The following is a 22,284-nucleotide window of genomic DNA, read 5'->3' on the forward strand; positions in this document are numbered from 1 at the left end:
ATCATGGCTTGTACTCCCAGTTCCAGCTGGGAGCCAGGAAAGGGTTAATGCAAGCAGGAGGGGGAGGAGGGACACTCTTTTCCCATTTCTGATAGGAAGGAAGGAATGGATGATCATAGGACAAAGGATGGGCATTCTCATATTTCCATCCTCTGAGGGAATGCTGGAGGAGGAGCAGAGGAGGAGCAATCCTCATTGAATGGCTGGCACAAATGGGACTACTTGTGAGTAGGGCTGCTGGTCATCCTGGTCATCCTGGTAAGGTCATCCTGGTAAGCCTCCCAGCTGCTGCTTGTGAACCTCCTCCCTCTCACTGCTTCTGTCCCAGCTCTCACTCACTTCCTACCATCCCTTTTGTCCTATTTACAGATGGGCGTGGACGACAGGGGAATGTTCAAAGAGAGCTCCAACACACACACGCTCTCACTCCCTAGCAGCAGCCCTGTTTTTCTGCCCTGGTGTTTTTTTAAAGGGGGGGGGGTGACTTGACTCTTGCCCTTCAGGGTCACTAAAGGGTTATTCAGAGACTCAGACAGTGCCCCCATTATGACTCAATTTCAAGTTGAGTTGTGGGGGGGGGTCACTCGGCAACTCAACTTGAGTCAAGTCCCACTGGGTTTTCCCATCCCCATGGATCCAAATGTTTAAAGACAAGGTTAGGGCATTCTCAGAGAAAAACTGAAGCAAAGAAAAGGAGCCACCCAAACTCCCATGATGGGAATTGAGACGTAAGAGACAATGATGTTCAGTACCGTGACCTGGAATGGGCCATCCATGAAGTTAGTTGATGCAGCTCTGGAAACATTTTGCTGGTTCGTATTATGTGACAGAATTTCAAATGTGATTCCTGTTGTTACAACTTTCGGACTTCTATGTTCCAATTCTATAGTCTGGTGGTTCCCAACCTTTTAGCACCGGGACTCACTTTTTAATATAACCCTCTCTCGGGACCCACTTAGGTTTACCAGACTTTGAAAAAGGAGATTTAGTAAGAAATAATATTTTAATTATTAATAATAATTAGGAAAAAAGATCCTCAAACACTTATCTCCTTATATTTAAACATGCTTACAAACTGCAGGAGCTGAGCGCTTTACAGGGTAATTAGCAGTTATAGTTAGAGTCTGATTTTTGAACAGCCCCAGGGTTTAAGACAATTAGTTATCTGATCACCACAGGCCGAAAATCAGGTTGCAACGCACCAGTTTGGGACCACTGACCCACTGCTATAATCTATTATCAAAACTATCTCTGGATACGAGCACATGAGATACAACTGTTGCTTCTGAAATAGTTCCACCATGCAATTTGCCAAGCATACCTTTAAGGTTATGTTTTTTAAAACAGTTGTGCGCTGTTTTGTGCACAACTGACATATAGAAAAATCATACAACACCTACAAACTCCCAATTCAATTTAATGCTTTCTTCCTTATGTTAACAGCTTCTTGGAATTGTACTCAGTTCCAAGGGCAATAATGTAACATTTGGGGAGAAAGATACAGGCAAGCAATGCAGTGTTGGAGGCCAAGATGGCAAAGACCTCCAGGGCCACTACATATTTCCCCTTGGTGCTCAAGTAGGCAGGAATAAAGGAGATCCAGACACTGCAAAAGACCAACATGCTGAAGGTGATCAGTTTGGCTTCATTGAAAGTGTCAGGCAGTTTTCTGGCTAAGAAAGCAACAATAAAACTGACAGTAGCCAGGATGCCAATGTAGCCCAGTACGGAATAAAACATGGTGATCGAACCTTCATTACATTGCACAATGATCTGCCCAGTCTGGGAGTGCATGTCAACATCTGGAAATGGAGGTGAGGTTGACAGCCATGCAATGCAAATACCCATTTGAATAAAGCAGCAGGAAAGAACAATGGAGTGAGCCACTTTTTTCCCCAGCCATTTCCTCATCCTGTGATCTGGCTGAGTGGCCATGAAGGCCAGGACCACTGTGATGGTTTTTGCCAACACACAAGAAACAGCCACAGAGAAAATAATGCCAAAAGCCGATTGCCGGAGAAGGCAGGAAACCTTCCCAGGCTTGCCAATGAAGAGCAGGGAATAAAGGTAGCAAAACAGGATGGAGCCAAGAAGAACACAGGTGAGCTGCCTGTTGTTGGCTTTGACAATGGGAGTGTTCCAGTTCTTCCTAAAGGTTAGTATCACCAGGCTTGTGACCACAGCAAAGAAAATGACCAGGGAAACCAAAATCATCCCTAATGGCTCTTGGTAGGAAAGGAAGGTGATGTCTTTGGGAATGCACTGGTCTTGGTTCTTGTTTGGATAGTCCTCTTCCGGGCATCTGATGCAATGAATTGCATCTGTAAGGGACAAGCAGAACACCATTTGAAACGGAGCGGTGCCCCTTCCTCTTGTAGTGAAACACCAAATCTCCTGTGAAGAGGTAAAGCTGCCAGAGAGGCATAATCCCCACCTTAATGTTTGGATTCTACCACTATATAGGGGGGAGGAAACACTGTTAGCCACCTTGACTACCTTCTGATGGAGAGAGGAAGGGCAGGACATGAATACCTGCAATATACTACGCTGGAGCTCTATTCATTCATGTGGTGCTTGTTGACTGATAATAAAATTTATTAAATAGCATAGTATCTAACTCTGGGGAAAAGGAGTTCAAATGTATATAGTACTGGCAATGGTCACAAACCTACACAGAAATCATCACTGCTGAATTGACTGCTTTATACATGCTTCTTTTATTTATTTAAGGACGTATTCCATCATTAAGGATTATATGATGTCAGGGTCCCCCTAACTTACCTGGAGGAAACCTGGAGGGAACAGGCTTGCAAGGCAAGGAGGAGACAGGCTCCAAAGCCAGCAGCAGGTGGAGTACCGGTCTGGAGAGCCAGGAGAGGGTGGAGGGAGGAGAAACACCAGGCTCCAGCGTTTTGGCTCAAAGAAGCAGAGAGGGGAGGGGCTAGGAGAGGCCAGTCAGCCTTTTAACCCTCCCATGGAGGAAGGGGCGGGGCCTGTAGGGGCTGGTCATGAGCATAAAGCTCAGCTGGGACAAAGATTAAGTCAGTCTGGGGCAGGCAGCTGAAGGGAGCAGAACCCAGCCTGCCCATGAACCAAAGGCTGGCTAGGAGCTAAAAAGCCCTAGCAGCTGGGGGAGAAGGGTCCGGGTGACGCAACCTCCTTTCCCCCACACTCTCTGCTGAGGCCCCGATGGCTATGCCATTGCTCTGGGAGACAGAACCTCCAGTGCCCTGCCGCTGCCTCTTGCTAATACGAAGGTCCCCCTCAAGCCAGGACCCCACGTATGAGTTTGCAGCCCAATTCTTTCTTAAGTCCCTGCATGGCGAAGCAGCAGTGTCAATACAGTGTCCGCTGCATCCCATGAGGGAGTTTCAGCCTCCTGTGGGGAGGGGACACTTGGGGTGGGATAAGGGGACATTTGTTTCCTTGCCCTGGGGTACGCCTGTGCCTAGTTGCCTGGTCTATTTGGCTCTACCAAGTGCTGGTGCACATCCACATGGACCGGTGCAGGCAAATTGACCCTGGGAAGAGGTTTTGGATTTGACTGCCACTGAATCGACCCCTTTCCCAGGTCCAATCCGCCCTCCTCCCCTCTGTGTCACCTTCCCATTCTTCCCTCCCCCTGCCCTATTCCAACCCCTCCCTGCCTCCCTCTCACCTCCTGTGCAGCCTAACCTCAGGCAGTAGGCATACCTAGGCTGTTGCTGCATGGACCTAGCCAGGCCTTGCCCTCCAGTGTGGTGTTTGCAAGAACCAGAAAGTACATCACTCCACCGTCACACATATCCCGGCAGTGTAATGACCCAATGGGATTGGGTTGTTAGCATCCCCGAAAGGAAACTGACATTTGAAAATGTGATTTATGGCTCGGTCTTCACAAGCACGTGGGCCAGGGCCACCAGTGTGAATGGCTGGCAGCCCTGGGCATGCACCAATGGATTGCCCACATCAAAGCCAGTACATTGCTCGGGGTTGGTTCTGGGGCATGCTGGGGAAGATATTGATAGGGATCAGAGCTGACCCAGGACATTCTGAGGCTGTCAGCTAAATGGAAATATGCATGTTGATTTCAAAAACTGCCTTCTGAACTATTGACTCTCTTAAAAATTATTTCCCATAATTGATTCAAGTGTTCTGTGTATAGAAAAAATATCAAGTGAAGATTAAATAAATATTTAAAAAATATCTCCAGGCACATCTGTGCAGCCTTACTCACTGATTTGATTAGAAATCGTGCCTTCTGGGCAAGGAGTACAGTCATAGCAACAAACAGGTTTCCCCTCTTGAACTGTCCTGCTATGTCCAACATGGCAGCTCTCAACACACGTTGAACGGGGCAGCAGCTAACAATAAAAAGGAGCAGCCAGGTTGAAGCAAACCTTTGATTCTGATTGTTACAGTCATCCTATTTAATATTAGGGAAATGTTTGACTGTGAGCAGTCACTATGACAAATCTTCTGACCGTGCTTGTCCATGTTTTAGACCAGTGTTACTCAGTGCTGCTCCCCAGACATACCACTTGCTCCAATGCTCTCTGCAGAAGTACCATCAGATGACAACATCGCCCGTTACTTCCGGGTTTGGAGACCGCAACAAGAGCTTCCAATGGCAGTAAGAGGCTCAGGATGGATGGGAGGGCTTTTTCAAGCACATGAAAACAGTGTGCTGGAGCTCTACCTCCAGCTGAAGCAGGCTGAGCCTCCTACCACCATCTGAAGTTCCCATTACGGTGCTGCACGTATCACCCAACACAGCCCAGTGAACCACTGGTGGTCTGCGTACCACTGATTGAGAATCCTTGTTTTACACTCATGTTAAAATATTTTATCCTTCTGTCCTTAATTCTTGTGATCTAAGTCTTTATCCAGTTGCTACCATTTCATGATATATCTATTCTTTCTGGTGAAACTTCAAGCTTTTATTGTCTGGATGCTATCTTAGAACTCTTATTTGCATTTATTTATTGAAAGGTCCATACTTCTTTTGGAGGGCATTACTGTCGACCTCTGGCAGTGAAGGGAAGCTGGCAGTGGGGTGGGCAGTGGGTAGAATGGAACAGGAGGGGGAGGAATGGGGAAGTTTCTGGGCAGGGAGGGGGCAGGTAGGTGGTGGAACAGGGGTGGGTCCCAGCAGCACTGATGCACGCAGGATCCTAACCCCAATCTGTCTCCCCTTCTCTCCTGTACTCTCCTTGGACTTGCACCAACGAAATAGGTGGTACAGGTCTGAGGATACCCAATGGTACAGCAGATGTTTGCCCTGGGGTAAAGGAACGAAAGGTCCATTACTTTGTGGAGGTCTCTGGACTCCCCCCTGCCCAGGATACAGCACATGCACTCCATTGGCACAGCTGCATCAGCAGGGGGAGGATTTAGTTAGGATTGGGCTGTTCATTACCTTCATTTCCATGTCCCTTTCAATAAAAACTGTCTGTTGACCAAGGTTACTACCTAGTCCTGTGCTGTGAGAGGACTCAAATTACCCCATATGATGCCAGCTATAGGGGATAAGGGTAGTCAGACAATGAACAGAAGACACTCAATCACTGATACGACAACACCTACACAGTAGCCCTTGCAAGTTTAAGGTAGCAATTCTATACTTTTACATGAAATTAAGCACAACTGAACATAGTGAAAATATATTCCCAAGTAAACATGTACAGATGTGCACTGGTATCTGCAAGGTTCCGTTCCAGAACCCCCTATGGTTAACCGAAACTGCAGATACCAGGGAATGCCCCCCGCCCTCTGGAGCCGAGGGACATGGAGCTCCCATTGCCTCTGGAGTGTCCTCTGAGCTCAGCAGAGTCTGCAGACATCCATCCACAGCCTCTGCCATGCTCAGACCAAGCCCGACAGTTAAAAAAAATGCGGCTTCTGGTTTCTGTGGGAAACCGGAAGAGAAAATTTGTAATGCCTTATAAGGAATTGGGAGGCCCGGGGGATGTGGGCGTGGGGGAGGTAGGTACTCAATCCTCAGATAAGTGAATTCACTGATATGCCCCCCACCTCCCAGATAGCACTGTGCATTAAGTAATGAGTTTTATTTCCACCTGCTTAAATTTGCTGTTCCATACAGCGGTATCATCAGTGATGCTGAACTCCTGACTTGGAGAAATCATTCCAACTCGGACCTTAAGAAAGGACTGATTGGGGAAAGTCACCCAGTTGTTGATATCGAGTCCAGACGATAATTTCTCATTGGCAAACCAAACTTCATGCCCAGCACCATTGTTAAAGTGGATGTCTTTCAGGAGAGAGTGCAGCTAGGTTGGGAGGGAATAGATGTAAAACAATTTATACCATAGAGCCCTTTCTCTCAGTGTGTCCATTGTCACTGAGTGCACTTCTTTCCTCAAAAATATGCTTTAGACATGAAGTTTACGAGAATCAGTTTGGCAATTTTTCCTCATCTTCCTTCTCACTTTATCATCACCTAATATTTCCAAAACTGTGCAACTCTTTTTATTTGGTTCTCTGTTCTTAGGTTTCCTGACCTTTTCCTGGTTTTCCACTAGATTCATGGTAACAGCTTCACTATGTGGTTTCACATAGCTTCAATGTACCGTGTTCTCAACGTACAGTGGAAAGTTTCTGTATGTGGTTTCAGCCATCAGACATTTATATTCTCCCTTTTCTTCCCTATTATGGAGCTGAAGGTGGCATAGATGGAGTTTCTAAGAGGTAACGTCACAACTGCAAATGCGCTTAACTTCCACAAAGCAGCTGTTTCATGTGCCTTAGAGACTGGGGACATGATTTCATCCACAACAACAAGGAAATTCTAAGCACCATTCTTCAGAAATGCATCCCAGTGACCCCAGTAGCAGCTTTCTCCCAGATAAATGCTCAAGATTGCCCTGTAAGTCATTCAATAATATTAGAAATGTACCTGCCAGGGTTTAATATTCAAATGCTTGTATTTGCCTCTGTCTGGCACTGCACTTTTCCTGGATGCACCTATGGCATGCAAAGCATGTGCTACAGCATAGAGAGCATTGTAAATATGGTAGCTCTGACCACTCATCTCCATCTCAAACCGAGACCCAGGCAAACTCTCCAGCTTCATCTCTCCTGTACAGGGTTCACAAACTTTTTTTTTTTTTTTTTATTAAGGCAACATTTGAAAGCATTTTGTAAGAAAAAACAAAGGAAATGTGACAGGGATTTATCAGGCTTTAAGTTCTGGAGGAAGTCCTTGAATTCTGGCACGACTTCTGTGGAATCTGAGAAAGACAATGTGCCATGGAAAGTTTCTGTACAGAAACCCTCAGCTGCAATTTTGGTGGTAAAATACATAAGAACATAAGAACATAAGAACAGCCCCACTGGATCAGGCCATAGGCCCATCTAGTCCAGCTTCCTGTATCTCACAGCGGCCCACCAAATGCCCCAGGGAGCACACCAGATAACAAGAGACCTCATCCTGGTGCCCTCCCCTACATCTGGCATTCTGACTTAACCCATTTCTAAAATCAGGAGGTTGCGCATACACATCATGGCTTGTACCCCATAATGGATTTTTCCTCCAGAAACTTGTCCAATCCCCTTTTAAAGGCGTCTAGGCTAGATGCCAGCACCACATCCTGTGGCAAGGAGTTCCACAGACCGACCACACGCTGAGTAAAGAAATATTTTCTTTTGTCTGTCCTAACCCACCCAACACTCAATTTTAGCAGATGTCCCCTGGTTCTGGTATTATGTGAGAGTGTAAAGAGCATCTCCCTATCCACTCTGTACATTCCCTGCATAATTTTGTATGTCTCAATCATGTCCCCCCTCAAGCGTCTCTTTTCTAGGCTGAAGAGGCCCAAACGCCGTAGCCTTTCCTCATAAGGAAGGTGCCCCAGCCCCGTAATCATCTTAGTCGCTCTCTTTTGCACCTTTTCCATTTCCACTATGTCTTTTTTGAGATGCGGTGACCAGAACTGGACACAATACTCCAGGTGTGGCCTTACCATCGATTTGTACAACGGCATTATAATACTAGCCGTTTTGTTCTCAATACCCTTCCTAATGATCCCAAGCATAGAATTGGCCTTCTTCACTGCCGCCGCACATTGGGTTGACACTTTCATCGACCTGTCCACCACCACCCCAAGATCTCTCTCCTGATCTGTCACAGACAGCTCAGAACCCATCAGCCTATATCTAAAGTTTTGATTTTTTGCCCCAATGTGCATGACTTTACACTTACTGACATTGAAGCGCATCTGCCATTTTGCTGCCCATTCTGCCAGTCTGGAGAGATCCTTCTGGAGCTACCATTGAGGGGGTGTGATCCATTGAGGGGGTGTGATCCAAACCTTCCCTATGTGGTGCCTCTGTATAAATTCAGCATAATATAAAGCCGTTGCCAAAACATGCAGAGACTGAGCATTTCCACTGACAATAACCACACTGACTTCAGTCGATAGAAGTGTTGAGTGTACTTTATGGATACAGTCAAGGTAACGATCCATATTGGCATTCCTGTGTCCACCAGTCCTTTCCTGGAAGGCAACACAAATGCTATTCTGAGCAAACAAAGGGGTCAGGACCTTCAGAAAGCTTTCTCCGCTCTCATCACCTGACACAATGAGGCCGATCCAGGTCCATTTGAAATGCAGAAGTAGCTGGACTATCCCTGTGTGGAGAGTCCCTTCCCTTGGTGCATTCCAGTACACAGAGGGGAAATGGTGTCCAGTGGGTGGAGTTTCATATGCACCATAGGTGAGCTAATCGGGAAAATATGACTCATTAGTAGAGGTGGGTGAAAACAGGGAGAGCAAAATAAAAATACATAATATTGCTTTCTGCACCTCATTTTTGCAACACACACAGAGAGAGAAATCTGCAAAAAAAAAACCTCCTTATTTGGTTTTTATTTATTATTTAATGGGGGTGCATGGGTAATGACTGAGGCAGCATCTGCTGCCACAATACCACCTATACCACATACCACCTATATCACATTATATATGTGGTATATCACCTATACCACATACCACATACCACCTATATCACATTCGGGCCCACACTGGCCCGAGGCAACTGCTCTCAGCATGAGGGCGACTGTTTGACCTCTTGCATGAGCTGTGGGATGAGGGCTCCCTCCACTGCTCGCTGTTTCACATCTGTGATGCAGTAGCAGCAGCAAAGGAAAGGCCAGCCTTGCCTTGTGCAAGGCCTTTTATAGGCCCTGAGTTAATGCAAGACCTTCATTCATTCATATAAGTTCATCTTTAATATTTTACCTTACCGTTCTTCTTACCGTTTATTTATGTAAACAGATGTAAATTTATTCAAATTTTTAATGTAAATTAATTCTTTTGTTTCCTGGCCCCCAACACAGTGTCAGAGAGACGATGTGGCTCTCCTACCAAAAACTTTGGACACCCCTGCTCCAAACCAATGTGATTCCCTCCAAAGTTAAGATGCAGACTTTTGTTTCTGGGTTATATTTGAATATGAACTCTGTGTCTGTTTAACTGAAGATTTTCTCACCTAAAAATGTTAGTAACTATGGTACTTAACTCAGCTGTTGCTTTTTTCACTGCTGTAGTTCATATATCCATTTTTAAAAAACAAAACACTTGCACTCCATGAGTGGTATCCAAAGAAAATAGGCATGATTTAAATCAATGACTAGTTAGTGGTGTTATCATATCATGTGACTCATTGTAGATGCTACAGACCAAAGCTTTGCTATGAGAAAGTACTCAGGTCATGATTTTTTACAACATTCCAGCTTCTTTTTTAAGAATATATAGAAACTTTCAGGTTTCCCACTCCTCATTTTTATCCATAGTATCTAGCATACATAGGGGAGTGAGAGCCCAATCCTGTGCTGGGCGGCACGGATCGTAAGGCCACTAGCGCTGGCCGGTGCTGGGCTAGCACGGGGCAGTCACCCAGCTTCCGTGGCTCGGCTGTCTTCCGGACTGCCAAGTCGTGGCACGGTAAGTGGGGGCTGGGACGGGGTGGGGAGGAGGCGTTCCGGGGAGGGGGAGGCCGTCAGGGGGCTGAGAGAGGGCAGGGGAAGCATGCTGGGGGCGGACAGGAGTCATGCCAGGAGAGGGAGGAAGGTGGGTCCACGGAGCTCCGCTCCACAGGATTCAAGGCGCTCGTGTAGGGTGTGGAGCCCTACACGAGTGCCTTTATCTTACCACCGACCTTTTGGTTGGCAGTAAAGTGAGTAGCCCCATTGCGGGGCTGCTTACCTTACTTGGGGGAAGGGGATGAAAGTCCCCTTCTCCCGAGGCGCCTCCCGCAGTAGTTCAGGAGGCGCAGATTTGGCGGCAGCCCTTCTCGGTGCTGCTGAGCCCGGGCACCCCGGGCAGCTCAGGATTGGGCTGTGAAAGATGTAAACTGTGAAGAAAGGCAGCATGAAGGAAGTGGGAGGGTTGGGCAGAAAAGTCACTCATAGCCCATCCTATGGACCTGTCACATTGCAGGCCGAACAAAAGGCCCAGGACCTTATGGCCATCGCAAAATTTGATGCACCACAGTGTGAGGCTGGGGGGGGGGGATCCCAGTGTCAGGCCTGGGCTTCCAGGGACTAGGCTATAACTAGACATAAAGTACAAAACACATTTATTCAGGGTTGCATTTCCACCACAGTTTGAAAGCACTATCAATGCACTTCTATTTCCCCAATGCGTTCTGAAACCAAAGAAGTTCCTCACAGCATTGAGGGAGCGAGTGAAAGCCTGTCCTTGAATGCCCTTGCATTGTGAGAAGAAAAAGCAAATGAGGACCTTGCTGAGGTGGAAGAAAAGACATGCAGTAACACTACTCAAAGCAAAAAAATTATCACATTCTGAAAAAGTTTTCATTTAGATTAAATCTTGCTCATGATAAGTTAAAACTCTCAGTTTAAAACTTATTTTAAAAATGTAGTAACATCTGCCTTGTGGGAAATTTTAGGAAGGGGGCAATCAAGCGTCCTGCTCTAGGCTCAATGACAGCTCTCAGTGGTGCCGTAACAGTGCAGGTTAGTGCAGTGTAACTGTGTAAGAGTGCAGTGTAACAGGTTAGTCACCACTGCAAACAGTGAGGGGCAGTGGCTGGGAAACAGTGCCCTCTGTGGAAGCCCCAGTGCCTGCTTGTGGTGTGGGGGACAAGCGGTGGGAGGGCAGAAAGTTTCAAAAACTTATTGGGTGCACATTCTTGCTTAAACAGGTTGCATTGGCAGCCAGCAGGAAGGAAGGCACTGCAGTGAGGTCTTTCTACTGACCTTAGTGGTGTTCCCTTTAACCATTTCAACTGCTTTGTATACGCTAAGAGAACACCAGTGAGGTCAATCGAAAGACTTAACTGCAGTGCCTTCCTTCCTGCTGGCTGCAAAGCAAGCACATTTATTATTATTATTATTATTATTATTATTATTATTATTATTATTATTATTATTATTATTATTATTACCCAACCTTTCTCCCCGAAGGGACACAAGGCAAAGCATATTAACACATATCATAAAAACAGCAGTCAGAAAAAAGCAGTGAGTCAAAAAGAGCATAGAGCAACAAATCACAAAAGAATCAGGCCTGTAAAAATTATTAAAAGATGTTGAAAACATGTTAAAAAGGCTAAGAACTCAGGAGGCTTGTTTAAACAGAAGGCTCTTCAGGCATCGCGGAAAAGTCTCAATAGACATTTAAGCAAGAACATGCGTTCAGTCAGTTTTTAAAATAGTTTAATGGCGCACAGGGGGACCACTTAATGATCCCCACCCCCCGTGTGCCTTCCAGTGTGCCCATTACATCATTTAAAAAAATTACTGGGCTGAAAATCGACTTGATTTTCTCCCTAGTAAGTGTTTGAAAGGTGTAAAGGGCATGCAGTGGAGCTTCCATGGGGTGGGGGCTATCTGCTATATCTGTGAATCCCAGGTATCCACGGGGGGGGGGTCCGGAACAGATCCCCTGCTGAGTCTGGGGCACATTTGTACCTTAACAAGTTCAGCTAAGGGACACAGTATCAGTACCTGGTTGCTGGGGCTTGTGGAGCAAAACCCTCACACTGGCATCCCCCAACCCACTAGTGGCATTTTGAAAAGTACCATTGACATTGCTTTTGAGAGTACAGGGACTGCCCTTCAAAATGGGCCTTCTGATTGTCGTGAGGTCTTGGTCAATGCCCAACCTGGCAAAACCCTCATGCTCCCCTATCCAGACATAAGGAGAATGAAAATGATAAATGAACAGCAGCAATTCTTCAGCCCTGCCTAAATATATGTTAATATACCTGGGGGATCTTGTAAAGGCTCAAGATGTAGTACATTTGGATGATATATTCTACAGTGAGTCCACCAATGACAGACAAGACATTCTCTTGATTATCACACTTGTAGTTGGGTATATTTCTTTGCAGTTTGAAAAGTAGATCCATGATTGACTCGTATGTGATCATTCCATCAAAAAGGTTGTCATAGATGTTCATCCCCAAGGTGACGTTGGGCAGGAGATGGGGATTCCCATTGATCTCTTGAATGGCAAACATGAAGGACAGGACATGCTGATAATCTTTAGGCTCTAGCCTGCAATGAGATCAAAACTGAGAGATATCCAGAGAATGTCTAGTAAGTTGTCACTATTACCACATGTAGTAGTGTGCAGAAGACCTCCCCCAACAAAATGAAAAAGCAGGCAAAGGAAAAAAAGAGTGACACGGTTGAGGCAAATGAATCTCTACTCTGCATGTTGAGTGAACATGTTCATTTGAGGAGGAGAAAAGGGAGAGATTGGAAGTACTACACCTTTGCTTGTAAATCTGGGATATGTCAAGATGTTGAACATTTGGATACCATATTCCATAGTGAGTCCACCAATAACAGACATGACATAGTCTTATCGCACATGCAATTGGGTACATTCCTTTGCCATCTGAACAGTAGATCCAGGGTAGAGTTGTACGTGACCATTCCTTCAACAAAGGTGTCATAGGTGTTCATCCCTCCGCATAATGGGTACCAAACAATAAACAACTTACAGAAAACTTTGTACCTCCATATTTGGAAGTTTCTGAAAGTTGACTGCATTCTTTAGAGGACGTATAAGAGACAGGACCCCAGCAATGATAGTATCTCCTGGCCTATACAGATTCTTTTCATGGTGTCTTTCAAAACTACATTCAGTAATAACTTCCCAGCAGGCCTGAGAAGGGAGAAGGAGAAACAACAGGAGCAGGAACAACCACTGGGCTGCAAATGCAAGCCTAAACCTACTCATGAGCAAGTCACAGCTGCTCACCTGCATCCTGAACTCCGCTTCCAACTTGAATTACCCCTCTGGTAGGATCCTTGCAAGAATGTCACTCAGGAGCTACACAGAAACAGAGCTCTGTTCGGAGGGATTCAGCTCAAAGACTCTGGTCTATGTGATGAACAACTGGGGAGATGCCTGATGAATCTCTGCATCTCCATGGAGCAGCAATTCAGCACTATGTGGCAGTTCAGAGTATAACCACCTACATTTTTCATACAGATTAGTTTGTTGTCGCTGACTGTATAAGGAGAAAAATAACAGTGGTTTGGATAATTACGGAGTACGTAAATAGCTCCCTAATGGCCAAGATTCTCTATACCACATGAAAAACATATATGTTTTGAGGACTGAATGAGACAAAGAGTGGGGGTTGATCTGAATTGGGATCATGACAGGTAGCAGAGTGCTTTGTCATCATCTCAATCCGTATTGCCCCCCCCAACTCAGTTTGTATAGCTCAGACAAACCTATCAAAGAAGTGCTACGGCATCTCATCTAGTTTCACCCAAAAGGCCAAATCACATTACTCTAAATTCAGAATGTGACCCAGTGGAAAAACAGACAGGGGCATAAAACAAAGCAGGTATGCAGCAGGGAGTTGTAGGGGTATTTCTTAGGAGTTTGTTTTCACCATAGTTTGGCTTACATTCTCACCCTCTAAATCAGTGGTTCCCAAACCAGCCAGGGAAGCACTTAGTTCTGGCCCCTTAAGGGATGGGGGCAGGGGGATTATAGCAACATGATCCCCAGGATAGCACAGCTGCTGGGGAAAGAGGGGGCATTTCTGGCTTACCTGAAGACTGCAATGGGGTCCGGGAGGTGCAGGGACACCTCCCCAGGGCTCCCCAAGCCTGGAAAACTTTTATAAAACGTTATCAGAAGCCACTTCCAATTTCTGATTGTGAAACTAGAAGTGACTTCCAATCATGGTTTTTTTTAAATTTTCCAGTCTTGGGGAGCCCTGCGGAGGTGTTTGTGGGGCTCCTGCACCACCCCGACCATACTGCTGGCTTCAGGTAAGCCATGAGCCCCCCTTTCCCCAGCAGCAATACTATCCTGGGGATTGCATTGCTGAAATTCTTCCACCCACTTACGAGATTCCCTCCTACTAAGGTGGACTTTGGGAACCACTGCTCTAAATATAATCAAAGCTTTAATTGGCTCCATTGGCATTGAGGGCATGATTGGAAGCAGAACCAAGGTGGGAACAATTCTCTCCAAATCTCCTAGCCCATTTTCCACAGTTCTGCTCCATTTCAGATTTCTCCCACCATTTTAACAAACCTAACCCAAAAAACAAAAACAAACAAACAAACACACACACACACACACAGAGAGAGAGAGAGAGAGAGAGAGAGAGAGAGAGAGAGAGAGAGAGAGAGAACTGGTCTATGTTTGCATTGAGCATAATGTGTGAGTTGGTTCTTAAATTTCTCAAAATCCGAATCCTTTTCTTCAGTGAAAATCTTATTCACAAAGCTTGAATAAGAAAAGCTGACTCACATTGCATGTCTGTGAGGATATGAACATTTATCGTGTGTGGTGCTGGATCACCATACTCCTGAAAAATGGCTCTTGCTCATGTGGATTGTAGGCTGAATCATTGTTCCTTGATCACAGTGGTGGAAGAGCAAAGGGCCTTGCATTCCCTTGACTGGAAGAATACATTGTTGTAGCCTCAGTGGCATTGTTGGAGCATCCCGCTCTGGCTGGCAACCTTGCCTCCATTTCCAAATGTTGACATGCACTCCCAGATCATTGTGGAATGTAACGAAGGCTCTATCACCGTGCTCTACTCTGTGTTCCAGCACTGACATAAGGGCAATGCAGCTCTGAGGTCAGGGAACAAACATTCCCGTACTTTGAGGAGGTCTCCATGAGTGACACCCAACTGCAGGATGCAGCACATGACCCACTGGTGCTACTATGCCAGTGCTGAAAAGCACGGACATAAGGGGTTAGGATTGCGTCCTAAGTCCTGCAAGGTTCCTATCAAGCCTTGTTTACTGAACCAACATACAGGTTGTTTAATATGTAAAGAATAGCACTCAAAGCACGAGTCCACAAAGTAGTAGAAAAATGAAAAGTCTTGAGCCACTGGGCCAGTATGGGCTTGATCTGGGGAAAGGGAACAAATTCTTCCTTCTCCCGAGGAGGCCCCTATGGGATGCAGCGAATGCCACATTGATGCACTGTTCATGTACATTGGCTTCATTGCCGTGCAGGGAGTTGGGTACAACTGAGCTGTAGGCAGCATCCAGAGATTTCCTTCCTCTTCTAGAAGAAGCTTTTTCTTGGAAAAAGGTTATTTGTTTGAAGGAAGGGCTTCATGGAAGATGATCCTTCGCTTGGACTCAGATCTTTGGAACCTTTGTTGATGCTGAAGATGCCCAACCATTGTGACTCTTTGAAATATATATTCCATTGTTCCAGTGTTCTGTTTGATGTTCTTCTTGCAACATTATGGGATAGCCTCCCATGAGACAGAACTATTGCTTCGGACATGACTTATCACCTCTCCCCCACCATGCACGTTCCAAAGCAGTGATCTAGAACTGAGTTACCAATGTGATGCACTGTGATCCACTACACATAATGTATGGCTCTATCTATAAAAACACTTGCAAAACTATAATTTTACAATTAGATTTAAGAATGTCTTTTCTCCATTAGCACTTGCTCAGTGTTGAGATCTGTTCTTAGAACAATAATCCCCATCTTCTCTAGCCTGAAGATGCATTTAATGATTTCTTCTCTCTGATAAGACCTTCCTGGAGCTGCAATTTCTTCTCAGAACAATAATGAAACATTTGGGGAGAAAAATGCTGGCAGGTAAAGCAGTGTTGAGGCCAAGATGGCAAAGACCTCCATGGCCATTACGTATTTCCCTTTTGTGCTCAGGTAGGCAGCAAAAGACCAGCATGCTGAAGGTGATCAGTTTGGCTTCATTGAAGGTGTCAGGCCATTTTCTGGCTAAGAAAGCAACAGTAAAGCTGACAGTGGTCAGAATGCCAATGTAGCCCAGTACGAAGTAGAACATGGTGATAGAGCCTTCATTACATTCCACAATGATCTGCCCAATCTGGAAGTGCATGTCAACATTTGGAAATGCAGGTGAGGTTGACAGCCATGCAACCCATTTGAATAAGGGAGCAGGAAAGAGCAATGGAATGGGCCAGTTTTGTCCCCAGCCATTCCCTCATCCTGTTATCTGTCTGAGGGCGCAATCCAAACCCGTGCTGGAGCAGGCAAGCCAGGAGGCTTGCGCTGCATTCAACGCGGGTTTCTGGCCAGGAGTGGCTCAGCCAGAGACAAGGGGAAGCTCTTCCCCTTACCCCTGGGTAAGGGCTGCTGGCCCCAATGTGTCTCCTTGGACCTGCGCCACTTGAAGCTGCTCTGCTCTCCCTGGGGACGGGGGGTTGGGATCTGGAATAACCACTGGGTCCCAGTCCCGCCCCCAGCTCCCCGTGCGCCTGCCCCTGGAACGCCCATTGCCCGCCTTCCTGCACCCAGAAATGTGCCCTGCCCGCCACCTCCCCACCCCTCCACACCTACCTTCACCGCTTGTGTCGGCGCAGGTGTGCTGGCACAAGCGGCACGGAGGAAGGCACCCCGGAGGCTTCTGCCAGCCTCTGTGCGTTGGTGCATCTAGATGCGCCGACACAGCTTCCTCTCACGGAGGCGCAAATGTGCTTTACAGTACGTTTGTGACCCTCCCAGGGGCTCCCATACCAGCATAAGTGCCGGTTAGGATTGCACCCTGAGTGGCCATGAAAGCCCGGACCACTGTGATGGTTTTTGCCAACACACAAGAAACAGCCACAGAAAAAATAATAAGCAGATGACAGCCAGAAAAAAGCACTTCGTTTTCACATAGAAACTCATTAGCTATGCAGGACAGAAGAGAAAATGTGCAAATCTTGTTCATAATCTCAAAATATGAGAGAGCCCAATTAACAAGCTGGAAGAACCCAATTATAATGGGGGTGGATAAATGGTTTCCAGAGACCACATCCAGGCCACAGGCCTTATGTCTGACACCCCTGAGCTATTGTTTTACCCCAACACCCGCAATAAAGATGCCAGACTTCGGCTTGGATGAAAATGGGCAACTTTATTAAACTTTAACTGCAGCAGGGCAATAACACTGAACATCAATCGTGCGGGGCCATATGGGGGAAACAGTCCTAGCTGTCTGCCTCCCCCTGCGTTCTCATTGGGCGTACCACCTGGCTCGAGGCCCCAGCCGTCAGTTGCCAGCTTAGGTCTGTCAACACCACCCCCAAAGGGGCAAGGCAGCTGGACTTCAGGCTAGTTGGCCGAGCCGCACCGTCCTGTCAGTCCAGGCAAGGGGTTTGCCTGCCTGCCTCCTGGAGCCGGTCAGGCATCATGGGAGCAGTTCAGACTTACCCCTCACCCTGTTGCCTTGGATAAACACTGAGACAAGTACCTGCCTACCCAGCCCCACACATACCCTGCCACAGGGGAGGACAGCCTAGCGCTTGTCCTCACCGCTCCCCACAAGGATAAACTCCTTCAAGCCATGCTGCAGATCATATAAAAACAGATCATTACCAACTGGTGACAGATGCACCCCATCGCTGTGGAACAGGGCGGGCTCCTTAAACCCAATAGCTGGGTGCCTAATGACCGCCCCGCCCTGTTCTACTACTACCCTCCCCAGGTAATCATTGACTTGTTTCCTAGTAACATCTATCCTGCGGACACTACGTGCTCCGCGCCACATGCGCCGCAGAAGAAGATTGGACCAGAGGATAGCCATCCCCGGGAACCAACTACACAGCAGTGAGAACTCCTTCCGAGCCTGGAGCCTCAAGGACATCGACGTCCTCTGGCCCAGGTCGTTCTCCCCTAGATGCACCACAATTACCTGGGGAGGGGGATGCCATTCTAGATAGTTCAGCAGCATGGGCATGAACTGACCCCAGCGCATGTGCCTTCTGGCAACCCAGGAGACACTGGCAAGGCCCCCCAGTCCCAACTGGGAGCTGAAGCTGCTTGCCACCGCTCTTTTCCGGGCCCAAAAGATAATCGAATGTCTGCAGATCAGGACCCTCACTGGAGCCGACCAATGCAGACCTGAAACAGAAAAGGTAACATAAGCCATTGTATCAACAACTTACAAGATGCCCACAGGCAACAGAACTGGGACTCCCACCGGACGGTCCCGCACTGAAAACCAAGGCTGGCAATGCCAGTCAACACGCCCCCCCAAACCACTGAGGGAGCCCACAAACTGCTGATCCAGCCCCACATAACGGTGGGCCTAATGCACGTAATACTTGAAGGCACTGGAGTGCCAACGACCGATCTTCTGAAAGGCTCCCGCCTGGAAGCCAAGCCTGGCTGCCGTGGATGCGGCACCAATCCAAAAGGATTGCAGTCCAAACTGGCCAGGTGACATGCCACGCCTCTGGAGGGCAGCATGAAAAACAGCTCTGAATTGATAAACAGTCAAAGGAGAGGCGTTCTGGCGATGAAAAAGGGGTCCTGCTCTCTGCGGCGCCGCTTGGCGGTAGGCTATCACTGCCTGCACTGGGCAGATCTCGACATTGGCCACCCTCTTCAGATGGACCCACTGGCCCTTACCTCGTTGATCGGTCTTAGAATGCCTTAAAAATAAAGAAACACGATTAACTTCTAACTGACAATCTCCCCACTGCAAGGCTCTGTTCCCCGAGTTAAACTTGGAAACAGACAACACCTCACTAGGGCAAAAGACCTCCAAAAATAAAACTAGGCAACAAGCCTTAAACAACTGTGTCTCATAACGTGACGCACAGAGTATCCCAAAATCAGCACAAAGGTCCTGCAACATACCCGGAGTGACTGGCATACGGGCATCTGGGGGTCTGGGGCAGCTCCTTCTCAACCCCTCCAGCATCCTCCTGACCCGGAAATCAGAAGTGCTATCAACCCAACCCAATGCCCTGGACTGAAATGAGAGGGCAGCTAAATAAACAGCGATCGAACTTGCTGACAGATCTCTGTCCCAAAGGGCAGTGATAAACCTCGTCAGGTGCTGCACAGGCAGAGGCCATGCATCCTCAAGACGCTGCTGTCTACGGAAAGCCAAAAACTCATGAATCTTCCTTGCATCAGTCCCTGGTGGCGGCTGCTGGAGAGGTCCAGATCATGTTCTGGGTGGTGCTGAGCCAAGGCTCCATGGGTTCTGGGTCCTGCCGCGCCTCCGGTGCCAGCTGCCTGAAACGCTCCTCCTGGAAACGAGAGAGAGCATCAGCAATGCTGTTCCGCACACCGGGCACATGCCTTGCTGAAAAGAGAACGTTAATTGACAGGCACTGGAGGACAAACGCTCTCACCAAGCGCATGACCCTAGGGGACTTAGAAGTTTGACTGTTAATTATCCTGAACACTGCCTGGTTGTCGCACCAGAAGCGGACAGAAGTATTAGCAAACTCCTCCGCCCACATGTGTACAGCAACTAAAATGGGAAAAAACTCGAGGAATGTTAGGTCTAGAGTGATGCCGTCCTGCCCCCAAATGCTTGGCCAACAGGCAGCACACCATCTGTCACTAAAATAAATTCCGAACCCATGGCCCCCTGCAGCATCAGAGTGCACCTGCAATTCGGCCTCGACCAAGCTCCTGGTCCTCGAAAAGGACACCCTGTTGAACTGGTCGAGGAACCTGAGCCACACGGTCATGTCCTCCCAAAGGGCTGACGTGACCCTTATGCGATGGGATAGCCTGCGCAACCCAGCCATTGCCTCGTACATACGCCTCAGAAAGGCCCTACCTGGTGCCACCACCCGGCAGACGAAGTTGAGGTGCCCAACGAGCATCTGCAACTCCCTGAGGGTCGGTTTTTTGGCATTGGATGCCTGCCGAAGCATGTCAGACAACCTAAGAAGCTTAGCCTCCGGGAGCCTACTACACTGAGTAATGGTATCCAACTCAATGCCAAGGTAAGTCAACCAAGTTGCAGGGCCCTCGATCTTATCCTGTGCCAGGGGAACCCCCAACTGTTCGCACAGCGCCGTAAACGATGCGAGCAGCATTACGCATGTCCCAGTACCAGCCGGTCCAATAAATAAAAAATCATCAAGATAATGCGCAGTGGTCATGTGACCAGTCTGGAATTGGACCGCCCATTCCAAAAAGGTACTGAAACACTCGAAATGGGCACAAGATATCACGCAACCCATCGGCAATACCCTATCCACGTAGTAGGTGCCCTCAAAGCAGAAGCCCAGGTGGCAAAAGTCATCAGGGTGGACAGGCAACAAGCGAAAGGCTGACTCAATATCTGCCTTTGCCATCAAAGCGCCCACGCCGCACGACCACAGCCGCCCCACAGCCTGGTCTAATGAAGTGTACCTAACCGAGCATAGCTCACTGGGAATACCATCACTCATGGACTCACCTTCCAGAAACAATAGATGGTGGATTAACCAAAATTCCCCAGGAACCTTTTTGGGGACCACCCCAAGAAGAGAGACTCGCAAGTTGGGAATAGGCAGGGTCGGGAATGGTCCCACCACCCTGCCCAGGTCTAACTCCTTGCTGATCTTCCTCCTAACAACATGCTGTAACCCCTTAACAAAACGCAAATTCTCGGACAGCACAGGTGCAACGGGCCGTGCCGCCGGAATCCGAAAACCCTTCGAGAACCCCTCCACCAAATGACCGGCAGCAACTCTGTTGGGATAAACTCTCAACCATGAACGCAACTGTGCCACCCTAATCGGCGTTGGCCCCCTTTCCATCGGGAGGAGGGAAGGAGGGCGCGCCACCCCTGCGGCCTCGGCCGGCCTGCTGCCCGGAAGCCTGTCTCGGTCCGCCCAATTTAGGGCACGAGGACACAGGGTGCTTTGCCCCACACAAGCCACAGGTGTGCAAGAAAGTGCAGTTGTTTCTTCCGCACTTTCCTGACGCGTTGTACTCGAAACAAGTCCGGGGGTTCTGAACCCACTGGGCACCGCTAGGTGCCTTGTTAGATTCAGCTTTGTTCCTGGCAATAAGGTGACCACTATCCGAGCGGTCACCCCACGCCGGCCTGGACGGAAGGACTAGCTGCGTCCACAAGTCCCATTGCAAGGCAGGATCATGTGCTGCATGTAACCTGAAATGGTGGTCATAAGCCACCCAAGCCATACCTGTATATTCCCTAAACGCCCTGTGCACTATGTCCAAGTACTTGAACAGGGCTTGGGCACGGTTGGGATACATTTGCAGCACAACCGAGGCATAAATGACGAAGCCATTCAGCCAGTTTGCCCAATTCTTATTGATTTTACACCTCCTGATGGATTCCTGATCCCTGACAGGCTCCCCCACTTTTGGCACAGGCTCAGGCTCAATCTGCAAAAGGCTAAACATATCCACATACTCACCTCTCCAAATTTTCTCTTTTACAGATAAAGCCAGATGCCCGCCAAGAGGGAGAGCAATATCACCGTATGACACCCGGGGGCGCTCCCCTGACTCCATACAGCCCCCCATCTGCATCCCGGGAGATGCCAAGGGGCCCATTAGCGGCCCCAGAGGGGGAAAGGCAGGCCCGCCCATTGTGCCAGGCACCCAGACAGGTGGAGGGGGAGCGCCAGGCCCGGCTGGAGCTGCCAGAGCCTGCGCCCCACCACCCGGGATGCCCTGCTGATAAGGGCCCCAAGGATAAAAGGGGTTAGCTGTTCCCCACTGAGACCAAGGAAACCACTGAGAGTTGAGGGCCACTGAAGGTACAGCAAAGCCCTCCCTCTCATCCCATAAAGCACCTACACTACTACCCAAATCCTGCGCTGGCTCACCTGAAGCGCCAACAGCTGGCTGCCCTCCTCTCTGAGCAGCCTGCATGGCACCCGTAATCTCCACATCTGGTGCGTGGACCACTTGGGTGGAAGGCTCCGGGTCATTTACTTCTCCCGAGCCCCTCACACACTTCCTGGAAGACAAGATCTCACTAAGCCTGGCCCCACGCCCCTTCCTGGTCAATCTGTGCAGCAGGGTGGCTGTGCCCAATACCCCGCCACCATCACCCCTCCCAGCTTTT

The 22,284-nt window shown here is 48.2% G+C and overlaps 1 protein-coding gene across 1 annotated transcript; it reads right to left on the bottom strand.

Moving 5' to 3' along the window:
• Positions 1 to 1,431: 1,431 nt before the first annotated feature.
• LOC136653059 (uncharacterized) lies at positions 1,432 to 20,554 on the bottom strand. The gene is made up of 9 exons (XM_066629984.1): positions 20,450 to 20,554; positions 20,032 to 20,116; positions 19,369 to 19,489; positions 18,254 to 18,350; positions 17,826 to 18,141; positions 14,044 to 14,101; positions 12,232 to 12,523; positions 4,217 to 4,343; positions 1,432 to 2,321 (listed from the first exon to the last, which is right to left on the bottom strand). Exons 1-9 carry the CDS (start codon positions 20,552 to 20,554, stop codon positions 1,432 to 1,434), a joined length of 2,091 nt encoding a protein of 696 aa, XP_066486081.1.
• Positions 20,555 to 22,284: the final 1,730 nt, after the last annotated feature.

The sequence above is a fragment of the Tiliqua scincoides genome, chromosome 5, assembly GCF_035046505.1.
Source record: "Tiliqua scincoides isolate rTilSci1 chromosome 5, rTilSci1.hap2, whole genome shotgun sequence".
In the NCBI taxonomy this organism is placed as follows: Eukaryota; Metazoa; Chordata; class Lepidosauria; order Squamata; family Scincidae; genus Tiliqua; species Tiliqua scincoides.